Source organism: Triticum urartu, chromosome 2A (assembly GCF_056163025.1).
Source record: "Triticum urartu cultivar PI428250 chromosome 2A, HENAU_Tu73, whole genome shotgun sequence".
In the NCBI taxonomy this organism is placed as follows: Eukaryota; Viridiplantae; Streptophyta; class Magnoliopsida; order Poales; family Poaceae; genus Triticum; species Triticum urartu.
Genome location: NC_141874.1, coordinates 588020989 through 588035550, shown reverse-complemented (window position 1 = coordinate 588035550; position 14562 = coordinate 588020989). Strand labels below are relative to the sequence as shown.

At 42.7% G+C, this 14562-nt stretch overlaps 2 protein-coding genes across 3 annotated transcripts; both read left to right on the top strand.

The window, feature by feature from the left end:
* Positions 1–7145: 7145 nt before the first annotated feature.
* Positions 7146–12491, top strand: LOC125538951 (Serinc-domain containing serine and sphingolipid biosynthesis protein). Of its 2 annotated transcripts, XM_048702273.2 has the most exons (13): positions 7146–7282; positions 7407–7651; positions 7767–7843; positions 7972–8131; positions 9049–9073; positions 9211–9300; positions 9420–9591; positions 10150–10223; positions 10314–10383; positions 10870–10941; positions 11390–11526; positions 11726–11799; positions 12106–12491. In XM_048702273.2, exons 2-13 carry the CDS (start codon positions 7483–7485, stop codon positions 12243–12245), a joined length of 1260 nt encoding a protein of 419 aa, XP_048558230.1. In that variant the 5' UTR covers positions 7146–7282; positions 7407–7482; the 3' UTR covers positions 12246–12491. The 2 variants fall into 2 exon arrangements, with proteins under 2 accessions (XP_048558230.1, XP_048558231.2); XM_048702274.2 differs by lacking the exon at positions 7146–7282 and having other exon boundaries at positions 7387–7651; positions 12172–12491.
* Positions 12492–13057: 566 nt separating this feature from the next.
* Positions 13058–14355, top strand: LOC147986070 (uncharacterized). The gene is made up of 3 exons (XM_087544439.1): positions 13058–13208; positions 13247–13374; positions 13843–14355. Exons 1-3 carry the CDS (start codon positions 13118–13120, stop codon positions 14296–14298), a joined length of 675 nt encoding a protein of 224 aa, XP_087400565.1. The 5' UTR covers positions 13058–13117; the 3' UTR covers positions 14299–14355.
* Positions 14356–14562: the final 207 nt, after the last annotated feature.

The window sequence follows — 14562 nt, the reverse complement described above, 5'->3', positions numbered from 1 at the left end:
ATTACTTGGATCATCTTCGATCCCTATGTGCTCGTCCTGAATCCTTGTCAAATCTTTGTTCCATAATATTATCTTGCCACTCCTTGTTCCATAATCCATCAAATCTTTACCCAAAACTTGAAAACTTCACAAGACAAAACTTAAAGTAGAAAATCTCGTGAGCTCCGTTAGCGAAAGAAAACAAAACACAACTTCAAGGTACTGTAATGAACTCATTCTTTATTTATATTGGTGTTAAACCTACTGTATTCCAACTTCTCTATGGTTTATAAACTATTTTACTAGCCATAGATTCATCAAAATAAGCAAACAACACACAAAAAATAGAATCTGTCAAAAACAGAACAATCTGTAGTAGTCTGTAGCTAGTGCAAGATCTGGAACCCCAAAGATTCTAAAATAAATTTATGGATGTGAGTAATTTATCTATTAATCATCTTCAAAAAGAATTAACTAAATAGCACTTTCTAAATAAAAATGGCAGCAGTTCTCGTGAGCGCTAAAGTTTCTGTTTTTTACAGCAAGATTAACAAGACTTTCCCCAAGTCCTCTCAACGGTTCCACTTGGCACAAACACTAATTAAACACAAAAAACACAACCAAAACAGAGGATAGATAAATTATTTATTGAATAACAGCAAGGAAAAAAAATGAGTTGTCTCCCAACAAGCGCTTTTCTTTAAAGCCTTATAGCTAGGCATAAGATTTCAACGATGCTCACATGAAAGACAAGAATTCAAGCACAAAGAGAGCATCATAAAACACGTGACAAACACATCTAAGTCTAACATACTTCCTATGCATAGGCATCTTATAGGCAAACAAATTATCAAGTTAAGCAAAAACTAGCACATGCAAGGAAGCGGAAAGAAACAATAGCAATCTCAACATAACGAGAGGTAATTTAGTAACATGGAAATTTCTACCACCATATTTTCCTCTCTCATAATAATTACATGTAGGATCATAAGCAAATTCAACAAAATAGCTATCACATAAAATATTTTCAACACGATCCACATGCATGCAAAGTTGACACTCTTCCAAAATATTGGGATTAACATTAACTAAAGTCATGACCTTTCCAAACCCACTTTCAATGTTATTGCAAACATTATAATCAATCTCATATTCATCATGGGGCTTAAATAAATTTTCAAGATCGTAAGAAGAATCACCCCAATCATGATCATTGCAACAAGTAGTAGACACAGCAAAAATAGCATCCCCAACCTTAGGGTTTTGCATATTATAAGCACAATTGACATTAATAGAATTTATACTATCATCATTGCAATCATGCTTTCTATTCAAAGATCCATCATGAATCACACCATAAAGTACTTCATCACAATTTCCAGATTCACGAATTTCAAGCAAAACTTCATAAAGATAATCTAGTGCACAAAACTCACTAGCAATTGGTTCATCATAATTGGATCTCTTAAAAAGATTAGCAAGCGGATGAGGACCCATAGATGTTTAGGTTATCTGTTTAGTAATAAATAAACAACTATTCCAACCAAACGAGCAAATGAGCCAAGTAAGACATCATAGCAAATGGAAATACGAGCAGAAGAAGGGCAAATAAAACGGCAAGGGTGAAGTGCGGGAGAGGAAAATGAGAGGCAAATGACAAATAATGTAATGCGGGAGATAAGGGTTTGTGATGGGTACTTGGTATGTTGAATTTTGCGTAGACTCCCCGGCAACGGTGCCAGAAATCCTTCTTGCTACCTCTTGAGCACTCGTGTTGGTTTTCCCTTGAAGAGGAAAGGGTGGTGAAGCAAAGTAGCGTAAGTATTTCCCTCGGTTTTTTAGGACCAAGGTATCAATCCAGTTGGAGGCTACGCACGAGTCCCTCGCACCTACACAAAACAAATAAATTCTCGCAACCAACGTGATAAGGGGTTATCAATCCCTACACGGTCACTTACGAGAGTGAGATCTGATAGATATGATAAGATAATATTTTTGGTATTTTTATGATAAAGATGAAAAGTAAAATAAAAGGCAATGAAAATAACTAAGTATTGGAAGATTTAATATGATGAAGATAGACCCGGGGGCCGTAGGTTTCACTAGTGACTTCTCTCAAGAGCATAGGTATTTTACGGTGGGTGAACAATTACTGTTGAGCAATTGACAGAATTGAGCATAGTTATGAGAATATCTAGGTATGATCATGTATATAGGCATCACATCCAAGACAAGTAGACCGACTCCTACCTGCATCTACTACTATTACTCCACACATCGACCGCTATCCAGCATGCATCTAGAGTATTAAGTTCATAAGAACAGAGTAACGCCTTAAGCAAGATGACATGATGTAGAGGGATAAACTCATGCAATATGATGAAAACCCCATCTTGTTATCCTCGATGGCAACAATACAATACGTGCCTTGCTGCCCCTACTGTCACTGGGAAAGGACACCGCAAGATTGAACCCAAAGCTAAGCACTTCTCCCATTGCAAGAAAGATCAATCTAGTAGGCCAAACTAAACTGATAATTCGTAGAGACTTGCAAAGATAGCCAATCATACATAAAAGAATTCAGAGAAGATTCAAATATTGTTCATAGATAAACTTGATCATAAACCCACAATTCATCGGCCTCAACAAACACACCGCAAAAGAAGATTACATCGAATAGATCTCCACAAGAGAGGGGGAGAACTTTGTATTGAGATCCAAAAAGAGAGAAGAATCCATCTAGCTAATAACTATGGACCCGAAGGTCTGAGGTAAACTACTCACACTTCATCGAAGAGGCTATGGTGTTGATGTAGAAGCCCTCCATGATCGATGCCCCATCCGCCGGTGCTCTGGAACAGGCCCCAAGATGGGATCTCGTGGATACAAAAAGTTACGGCGGTGGAATTAGGGTTTTGGCTCCGTATCTGATCGTTTGGGGGTACATAGGTATATATAGGAGGAAGAAGTACGTCGGTGGAGCAACAGGGGGCCCACGAGGGTGGAGGGTGCGCCTGGGGGGGGGGGGTAGGCGCGCCCCCTACCTCGTGGCCTCCCTGTTGGTTGCTTGACGTAGGTTCCAAGTCACCTGGATCTTATTCGTTCCAAAAATCACGTTCCCGAAGGTTTCATTCCGTTTGGACTCCGTTTGATATTCCTTTTCTTCAAAACCCTAAAATAGGCAAAAAAAACAGCAATTATGGGCTGGGCCTCCGGTTAATAGGTTAGTCCCAAAAATAATATAAAAGTGGATAATAAAGCCCAATAATGTCCAAAACAGAAGATAATATAGCATGGAGCAATCAAAAATTATAGATACGTTGGAGACGTATCAGTGGTGACTAGAGCCATCTGGCCAATTCTCCACCAAATCCCTTTACCAGGCGATCGCCCCCTCCCCGAGACCCGAGGCTCTCAGCACCATTTGGGAGATCCGACTCCCCCTGAAGATTAGAATTTTCTTGTGGCAATGGATCCGCGGCCGCCTTCCGTCCGGCGTGGAGGTCTTGAAGCGCAATGGCCCTGGCGACGGGCGTTGCCCGCTATGTGGGCCCGAAGAGGATTTAAACCATATCTTCTTCACATGTCTGTCCGCGGAGTTCTTCTGGAGCTGTTTCCACGAAATAGCGGGTGGCAATTGGGACCACAACAACTTCCCCGCTCTCTTTGCCAAACTTCAGGCATTAATACCCTCGTCTTGCCACATTAGGTGGTTGACCATCGGTGTGCTAGCCTGGACGTTGTGGACTGTTAGGAATAGGCTCGTGATTCAGCGTATACCTCTTCGTTGCGGTACTGACACTCTGTTCAAATGGTCTGGTTACTTGCAGCTTTGGCGACCGCTTAGCCATCCAAGGAAGAGAGACGCCATCACCTCCATCATTACCCAGCTTCGCGTGATGGCTCTCCGGATGGCTCCGCCACTTCCCCCACCACCACCGGAGCCGGATTAGATCTTCTCCGCGTCGTCGTCACCACCGTTTGTGTTGTTCGTGCATGTGTACCGGTGTGTTAGGCTTGTTGTACTGTGCCAACAGCTGAACCCGTTTGTTGTGTGTGTGCTTGTCTGTTAGACCTTGCATGCGGTGGCATTGTGTGTGTATGTGTTCGCGGTTGGTACTTTGTTGACTTTGTGATCGGTGGTTGCTTTATTTATAAAGTGGGGCGAAAGTCTTTTTCGGTAACAAGAGGTGATAGCAAAAGGAACACATCCAAATACAAAAAGATTTTGTTAACCAAGGATTGTTGGAATAGCTAGAAGTTATCTTATCATTTAACACTATACTACTTGAATATTCAAACTCAACAACATATTATTTCAGTAAGAAACAGTGTGTATTTTATATCATGTACTGACATACTGATCATCCCATGTGTCCGTTACTAGAAAGGCATAACCTGTTAAAAGCGAGATACTTCCACTTTAATTTGTTTAAATCGGGTTCACTATATGCTTATGATGATTGCAGTGTATTGCCTCTTGATGAAGTTTCGGAGCGAAAGAAACTTCAGGCTTTTTCTCCTGCTACTTCAAGCAGGCTCAACTTCATTGCTTATCGCGATTTTCAACTGGACTAACTTTGGTAGGATTTTCTTTCGTTGGTTATTATATCTCCGATGAAAGTTTTTGGTTCTAACGCGTTCTTTGTGCATGAAACTTATAGGAGACACTCTATTGGTTTCCTCCATTGAACTCTCCGTGATGTTTGTTTGCCTGGCCGTTTACACACTACGGAGCTTAGCGTAGACCAAGGGGGGCCATGCCCCCTTAGTTTTGGCATTCATTGAAGAGCATGCTAGCTTTTAGGCCTAATTAGTATTTCAACGAGTGATTAGCCCCTCCCGGCCTACTAATTTGTTCCCCTTTAGTCATGGCCCCCTCTTAAATTTTTCTCAAGATCTGCCATTGGGTTTACAGCTATTTTTTTTGTTGGTAAAGGCTATGCTTTCACCTACATGGCCCTATTTTTAGTCTCAACAATCCCCGCGATTCTCAGTCCTGATAGTCCAGGTAAACACTTATGCTTGATACTCTAAAATACTCAACAATAACAACATGTGGCAGTATTGTTTAATTGAGTACTCCTTTCATATGTTCATGCCCATGAAGATGCAAGTTTGGCTCTTTTCAGTCGCTGCAGGAATTTTTATCATTACCAGCACCCTAAGGAACGGCAAGAAAATGTTGATTAGGCATACCAGTGGCAAGGGGATTACATGAGGCATTCTATTATATGGATATGTTGTCCGCAGATTCTTAGGACACGTGTCCTTTCTTTTCTTCTAGTGGAACTAAAGTACATTTGCATTCTATAGACTTGTCAAGTCATTGTATAGTAACTGAGTGACTTACAAGTTACAACAGTGTGATGTACTTATCAACTTGGTGGTGGTTGCTTTGTAATTTACCCTTTTTGTCAATGTAAACATAATGAGCATTCTATCCATTGCACGGGGTTAGGCTGTCCACACCTGATGCTTGTTCTGTTCTGCTGTGTCCGCGTGCTAGATTGTTTTTCCATGTTAGTACAATCTTCTGTTTGCTGGGAGTGTGGTGGTTCTGCTGGTATGTGCCATTCTATGGAAGCTGCTGTTGTTCTGGTGCGGCGTGGGCTGGCTTGTCGCATGTACCTGGGGAGTAAATTGCAGAAAGCCACCACTTTGAAGGCTAGATTTGTAGAAAACACCACGTTACATTTTTTGACAGAAAACACCATGTCTTGCATAATCTTTTTGCAAAATGCACTGATCGGCGGATTTGGCTCGATTGAGCATGTTTATGACAGATTGGGCCTGCTAGTCAGGCTGACATGTCACCGCCTAAGTAATGACGATGTTGACTAACGTTATCATCAATGTGTGGCCCTATGGGGTCCACCTATCATTGAAAGAAAAAATCTAGTGCTCGTCAACCTCCCACCACTGGACCAATTCGTCCAGATCCGCTGCTGCTCGACGCGTCCACTGAGCGCCGTGCCCGCTGCAGTCCACGAAGGAGTATATGCGTGAGCTGCAGCCTCCGCTCCTCCCGACGATGCAGACACATGAACTTGACGAGCGGACAGCGGCCCGAGCAAGGCTGAGCCTCTCCTGGCAATGGAGGAGGAGGAGCTATGGGGAAGGGGCAGCGAGACAGAAAGGAATGCGAGCAGCTGGTTGCGGTTGAAGCCGACGGTGGTGCCAACGACGATGGCGGGAGAGAGAGAGATGTGCGGGATTGTGAGAGAGAATGAGAGGAAAGAGAGAGACCGAACCCTAGTGTCTCCCCTAATTGAGGATGGAGCAGCAAATAGATGTAAGGCACGTGGCACTGGCCATGGAAATACCACTGGTGCCCTCGGCGGGGCATGGAAATTACAGGTGGTGACACGTGATATTTTCACTAAAGGGCGCACTATTCATTGCTACAACGTCGTTTTTTTATCCAACGGCTGAGCTCTTCCATGCGTGAGATCCAATGACCGAAAACGCATCAGGCAACTGAAACGGATGGCCGGAGTCGTCTAATCTCTATGGGCGTCCCGGAGCTCCCTTGATTCTTGTTTCTGGATAAGGGTATGCGTTTGTGCTGTGTTAAAAAAGTAGAAGAAACATCGTGGTGTAAGTGGAAACGCCTTTTATCACTTCATCAAATCTCGAGTGCCATCTATTGGATTGGAGTACTAATATTCGTTCACCAAACCTCATGAAATGAAACTCCTAAAAGCAGCAACAACTTTCCCAAACGAGTGAACCAATACCAAACCACGGGAAACAAAAGCGCACGAGGTTGAGATTTTGGTTTCGTTCGGGCAACAAACAGCTTGGCCAGCAAAACTTCCTTACATTAGCCCCTTTCTTGGACAAATTCTTTAGGTTAACCCTAGCTCGGCGAAAGCACAGCCAACGCTGCCACAAATGTGATGTGAGGTCGTTTTCTTCTCCGGTTTTAAACGCCATCGCCGCGCCCCAACGGTCGTCTCGGCGCAGGACGCGTGGAGCAGCGCCCGCTTCTAGAAACCAATGGGGTGCCGTACCGAGCAACGGCGGGGGGGCCCATGGCCGTGACCCGTCAGTGCGCCACAGCCCTGCGATCCTCCCATCGGGCGGTCCAGACCGCTGTACTCCGACCAGAGAGAGCGGCCGCGCCCACCGGCGGGCCTGCCGTGCATGTTTTAAAGAGGCACGCGTCTGAGCCAGGTGAAGCCATGCCCTGACCCGAGTGAGACGGGGACGGAGCAGACAGAGCCAAGTAAAAAAGCACCACCAGCTCTGCACCGCCGTGGAGCCGTCTCCCTCCGCCGCCGGAGCTGTAGCACCGCCGGTGAGTCCTGCTCCTTCTTCCTTTATCCCCTCCCTTCCTCGCCCGTCCGAATTCCGGATGGCATTGTTGTTTAAGCTTCAGCGAGCCGGTGACCTCATCGATCCATGGCTTGTGAATTCCGCAGAACTCGACTCGAGCTTAGTGAGAAGACCATTTTGCTTGCCGAGAGCAGCAGCGGCATTGGGTCTACGAGAGGGGATATGATCAAGATACAAGCGCCGGAGCTGTACAGAGACAGCGGCGCGTACGAGGCGAGGAAGGGGCAGTCGCTGAGGGCGCGCTACGTCTACGGGCTCATCTTCTTCGCCACCAACCTGCTGGCCTGGTTCATCAGGGACTACGGGGCCAAGCTGCTCGGCGGACTGCACCGTACGTTCACCCTCCGCATTTCCTTCCAAACCTTCTGCATTTGCCATCAACGATGGGCGACACATTCTGAATCTGCTGTGCTCTGTACTGATCTGCTGTCTGCTGTGATCTTCAGATATCCCGGTCTGTGGAGCAGGGGACTCCAAATGCTTCCGCTCTGGAGGGGTGCTCCGGGTTAGCTTGGGTTGCTTCGTATCCTTGGTTTAAACTACAAAGTGGATAGGAATTCTTTTGTTTTGCACCTGAATTTCTGGCTGCAGTCTGCATACTGCCCTTTGAGTTTGTGTTCCTTTTGTTCACTTCCTTACATCAAGCGGCAGATATTTTTCTGGGTGATGTTTGCCACAACATTTGGAACACGCAAGCTCCAGGGAGTTCGTAATTCGTGGCATTCTGGATGCTGGACCCTCAAGTTTCTGGTGTATGCCGTGTCAATCGTCACCCCGTTTATCATCCCTAACATCTTCATCCAGCTCTATGGTAAGTTTCTTTTCGGCCCATAACTGTCACTTAGTTAACAGTAGTCACTTCTCTGCTCACTTGTGTGGTATGCCACATTGTAGTTGCTGCAAAGAGTGAATGGCATGGTTACCTTAATAGATGTGCACCAATGATACACTAAAAAATGTTGCCTCTCCTTCAGATGATAATCATCATATCTGCTACATTTCACCCAAAATAAGTTCATTTCGTTTCAGTGTACCATTGCAAAGGTGTTGTATTTGGAAACTGTAAATTTCTTACAAAGAGAGAAATAGTCAAACTTCCAATGGTACGTAGCCTTTTTTAGAACAAATTACCCAAACTAACCTCAAGGTGGAAATACAAAAAACGGGTTAAAACTTAAAAAGACGCTTGCATTATTTTTAAGAAGACTGAAATTCTATATGTAGATCGTTTGGTGAATGGTGAGCTTACAAATTTTGGGCAGGTAAAAGCGTCAATATGATATTTTATAAGAGAAAATAGGAGACATTCGGTGAAAAGCAACACCTTATTGCCTTTTGAATTTATTATATCAAGTCACATGTTGTTATTGTAAGGAAGGTATAGTCATTTTACTATGGTCAAACCCATTAACCCTAGTCAGAGACTCAGAGTGTTATAATGATCCCATTTCACTTTTTTTCAATGATAGTGCAGTAATTAGCATGTTTGCAATGATACATTGGCAATTCTCCCTTTTCTCTCAGCAATATATAAGAGAGGCTATGATTCAAGTGTCAGGGCCAAACCGGCAACTTACAGATCCTTTATTTGGAAACAAAAAAAATGAAAACATGACATGAAAACCAAGTTTAATTGATTCAGTAGCACTAGTTCCATTATAACTTTGCATCTGAGTAACAAGCCTAAACATTAGTGGGCTGAAGAAATCTACTCCATATCCTTTGCAGGTGAAATTGCTCGAATGGGTGCCGGGTAATTTTAATGATTCTTGTTTATATTACTGAGATTTGAGAAGTTTCAACCATTGCATATTGCAATTGTATTGAAATTTCCACTAAACTCACGTTGCATTACAGGTTTTAGTTAATTTATGTTTCGTATTCCTCCAGGATATTTCTCATTCTCCAGCTTATAAGCATGCTCCACCTCATATCATGGTGCAATAAACGTTGGATGCCAGCTCCTGGATCAAATCAATGGTACATAATTATTGAACGCTCGGACATTTAATTAGCTGTATTCTGGTGTCTCAATACTTCAACACAATGTTAAAACTATTTCAGGCCATGACAAGGATGATGTTTTGTGTGCTTTTCAGCGGCCTGTTCGGATTGTTCTTGTCAACTGTCTCCTTCATTGCCTCATTTGCCGGAATCCTCGTGCTATATATTATGTATGTTCCAAACTCATCATGTGTGTTCAACATCTTCACTATTATATGGACGGCAGTCCTTGTGAAGATAATGATGGCGGTGTCACTGCACTCAAAGGTACGAGAATATTGCAGCTCCAGGCCTCAACTTAGTTATAGAGTAGTTAGCGATACAGTATTCAACCGGGAACTTTTAAATTGAGATAAATGTTGACAAAAGAGAGGATTCAGAAAAAACATTGAAGTAGTATTAAGCATAACTAATAGGCAGATTTCAAATAAATGGCAAATGGTTGAAGTTACATGAACTTTGGGGCAAATGATCAGATGTCTCCCCTATCCCATCTCTTCCCATTACCACTCTAGAAACCTACTAAGTTCAGAACAACAGATCATTCCAATTGTATACTCTCTCCGTTCTAAAATAGATGACTCAACTTTGTACTAACTTTAGTACAAAGTTAGTATAAAGTTGGGTCATCTATTCTGGAACAGAGGGAGTACATTGGTGTGCCTGTGCTACTGTTCTACAACTGCAATCAATACTAGTGCCCTATTGCTGCAGTGCTGCACCTCTATGTTTAACCGATACCCAAAACTGTCCGTGTTCACTTGCTTTGCATTGCTTCAACCTTCATAATGTATATGATTTTAATTTACTTTGTTTGCTAAAAAGGTTAATGAGGGTCTTCTATCCTCTGGAATAATGGGCTCATATATTGTGTTCCTTTGTTGGTCTGCACTACACAGGTATTATCTTATTCTTAGATTTATATTCCCCATTTGCCCTTCTACTTAACATTGCATTTACGACTCATTTTCATGAATTGCAATGTGCAGCGAACCACGAACTGGAAAGTGCTACACTGAGATGAAAATTGGCAAGGATGGTAATTGGGCTACTATAATTGTAAGTGAAAAATGTTAGTTTCTAAACTATCACCTTGTTGCACTCTTGGGAGATTATTGTACCCTGAAATTAGCACCGAAATTTCACTGTACATTTTCTTGGTGTCAAGATTGAAGATTCCGAGCCTGCTCCACTAAGAAACAAAGATTCCCAGCCTGCAAAACTAGACCACCTCCTTTTCCAAAAAAAAAAAACTAAACCACCTAGCGCCTCACCTGAACTAATGAGAGGATCCTATTTGTTCAGCTTTATTAAGGGCCTACCGCAACTATGTCGGTGGTTCAGTCATACACATATCTTAGTGATGCGCATCATGTAGCATTGTAGGGGGTGGTGGGGTTCGCAACATATTTCCGATAGAGTGCACTCGCAATATATGTTAAGCAAGCATTTCACTGTTTTTTCTGGATGGGCATATCTTTTCTTTTAGTTCGTGCGAGTAAATGCAGTCTTGATGTTCTAATTAATCGCTTTGTGCTTTGCTAGAGCTTCATTATTGCGATTTGCTCCATTGTGTCGGCCACATTTTCTACTGGAATCAATAACAGATCCTTTCAAGTAAGTTCTAACTGTGAGTTTTCTGCATATAGTATTCAAGTTCTCAGTTGGTATGCAAATGATCGTTTCTTGGCACCTTATTTCATGCAAACAATCAGTTGTTCCACGCATCCATAGGTGGAGGGACCAACCTGGGCTTTGCCATTTTTCTTGATTATAAGCACCACTATGTGGAGCTCTTTTGCTAATTGCATCAAAAATACAGTTAGTTCATCAAGCAACCAATGTTGGGCTATTGGAACCTCCTTAATCAGTTATTCCAAGAATCAGAATTATAGTCTAGTACATAATACTCGTACTAAAGAAGAACCCACTCCCGTTCAAGGTCATGCAAATCTATGTTAGTAAAAAAAAATCTGAAAGAGAATTTTATTTAATACTAACTGTCATGAATCCCCTTAGTGTTGTACACATTACCCACGATACTAACAAAATGTTATATTTCCAGTTTCGAAGTGATGAGACCCGGTTGGAAGAGGATGTCCCCTACAGCTACGAGATTTTCCACATTGTGTTTGCGGTGGGGGCTATGTATTTTGCAATGCTATTCATAAGCTGGGAGCTTAACCATCCAATAACAAGAAAGTAAGTCGCATTGTGCAGAAATTTACCTATTGTCGATGCTTAATCGTCGATGCTCCATCTGTTACGAGATTTTCCTAATTTGAAGTGACAACATGCTTAATCGTCGATGCGGTTCTAATATAGTTGAGTTCTTGCCTTCAGTGGCATACTGCTTCATTGCCACATTCCATCTAGTAACATCCTCCCATTTCTCAAACAGATGGAGCATAGATGTTGGATGGGCAAGCACATGGGTAAAGATCATGAATGAATGGCTGGCATTTTGCATATACGGTAAGTCGCCATTTCCTGTTGTTTCCATGCAGCTCTGTTAACTGAAACATTTGCTTCCGCTTCACAAAACAGCTACCCCCTCTGTTCACTTTCAGTTTCAGTACACTACAAGCCAAGTTTTAGTGTGTTTGTTCACTCATTTCAGTTCGTATGTAGTCCATATTGAAATATCCAAAACATCTTATATTTGTGAACGGAGGGAGTAATTCTAAGGAATGTGGATCCTGTTTTTTTCGGAAACTGTCTGTCGCATTTGCAAATCCTCCTTCACTGTGAATTATTTACTTATTGTGCATGTGGTTGCAGAGGACATGGTCCGGGCTAGCATTGTTGCTGCAGTAAAACTGACGTTTTGTCCTCTGCACTCTGCAGTTTGGAGACTGATCTCCCCAGCCCTGTCGAGGAAACAACCTGCCAATGATGAAGAGTCTCCCTCCACAATATAGTATTGATGATAGCTAATTCTTTCTAACCATTTTTTTTGTAAGTCAATTCATATCTTCCGCATATATACGACAAAAAAAATGTCCGAGCATATTCTGTATGTTCTGTAAGTAACTAAAGTGACGTATTGTAGCCACACAATAGTGTGAAGTTTTGTATGAGTACTCAGACGTGTACTGCTAACCATAATCAAGGCCTGTGACTCCATCCAACTGCTCCCGAAATCAAATTCTTATTCCGATGGAGAATATTTAAAGAGTAGTACGTATATCTGTATAATGTTCTCACCCGCACCAACTACTTTGTTTTTTTAAGAACCCACACCAAGTACTGAAAGCAGAGAACGTTTCGAAAAGAAAATTTGAGGGGCAGAGAACGTTTCAAATGCTTGAATGGGTCTTGCTCAGGCCGAATTGTTCCATGGGCTCGTTGTGCGAAATGAGGGCCCATCTCAAGATGTTCCATTTTTCTCTCAACCGGCATAGCCATAATACGATTAAATTGCACAAAACCACCACTTTGAAGGCAAGGTTTGCGAAAACCACTACAATACATTTTTTTTTTTGCAGAAAACACCATCTCTTCCGTAATCTTTTTGCAGAAAGCACTGATCGGCGGATCGGGGTCAGTTAAGCTTGTTTATGACAGGTGGGGCCCTTTTTTTGCGTACGTGGCATCGTCGGCCGTCCCGACAGCCGTTAGACGGCGTCGTATGCCTCTGTTTGATGGACCGGTCAAAAGACCGGTCGGTGCTGCCCCCACTCCCCACTCCCCACTCTGTCTTGCTGCTCTCTCGCTCACTCCTCCTCTGTCTTGCTCCTCTGCTTTGCTCGCCGCACCCGCAGCCGCGTCGCCGCGCCCCCGCCGCGTCGCCATGGTGTCCTGGAGCGATGGGTCCGATAGCAGCGAGCACACCGTGGAGTACGTCAGCTCTGGTTCTGACGACGGCAGAATTAAGGTATCTGGTATTCCTATGCACTACAGATCCCTGCTACCACTGAAGACTCTGATTTCGCGGGACCTGAAACGGAGTTGCTTATTCTCTGCAATGAACATGGGAAGGCCGCAGAAAGGCGTGTTGCTTTCGAAGGAATCCACACTGGCAGGAGGTTTCTTTGCTGTGCTGAGAAGGTATATTGTGATTTGTTTTCTATGAATCTGCCTTTGTTTGTGTTGTGCCTTTGTTTTCTCTGGATCTGTACTGTGGTGGCAGGCATTGCAGTTTAGTGTTAGGTTTAGTTGTATTGTTTAGTTAGGAAAGTGGATCAGAAGCAATTGCTTACTCTGGCAGCATCTTTTCCCCTTGGTCTGGCAACATTGTTAAGTTAGGTCACTTTGTTTAGTGTAGCATGCTATAAATAATTTAAGACAGAATATGCATGGGTTACTGGAGCAGGACAGAGGATGCAACTTGTTTAGTATGACATGTTAGGTCATTTGATTGATTATGTTTACTTTATAGCAGGACAACATTGCTTAAGTAGCATGAGGACATGTTTAAGTAGCAAGCTCAAGCTCTGAATTTGATGATAGTAATTAAATAGTGTTGCTTGGAAGCATTCTAATGTTTTTGTTTATATTAATTCTGATTTTGTTCAGGAAGGTAGAAACTGTGGATTAGTTGAATGGATTGATCTAGCTTGGCCCAACACCCTTGAGAATGCATTAGCCAAGTTATGGTTTATGTATGAACAAAGTAGGAGAGACAGGACCGAGGAAAATCTTTTGCATTCATTTGCTGTTCATGACTTGACACAAGAGAAGAAGAAGCTACAAGAGAGCTATGAGAAGTTGGTTGAAGATGTGAATGGACTTTTGGATGCTCAGGAAAGGAGGGCAGAGGTAGAAAGGAAAGATCTTGAAACCAACAAGCTTCAGGAGAAGTATGACATGGTTAAGAACCTAGCAGTTGCTCAAGAAAATGTCATTAGGAACATGAAGCTCAAGCTAGCTGAAGAGAGGAAGAACTTGCAGAACCACATTGATGAGTTGAAGAAGACAGTTGAAGAGAGCAATGTGAAGCTGCAGGGAGTGAAGGCCATCATAAATGGATAAGCAGGTGGTTCTGGAAGAGAAGAATGGGCAATATCATTTGGCATTTGCTGACCTTTTGCAGAGTGTGGTTTGGCATTTGCTGTAATGATGGTAGATTAAATTCTCTGAACTATGAGTACTTCTGAACTATGGTGATGTAATGTAGTAATCTTCAACTATGATTATGTATGGATTTGAACTATTGCGAAATGTGGTGGTATTTGGAGGTGCTGAATGTGATCTTAAGTAAGATGCTTGCAAATTGATGATTGTGATCTTAAGTAT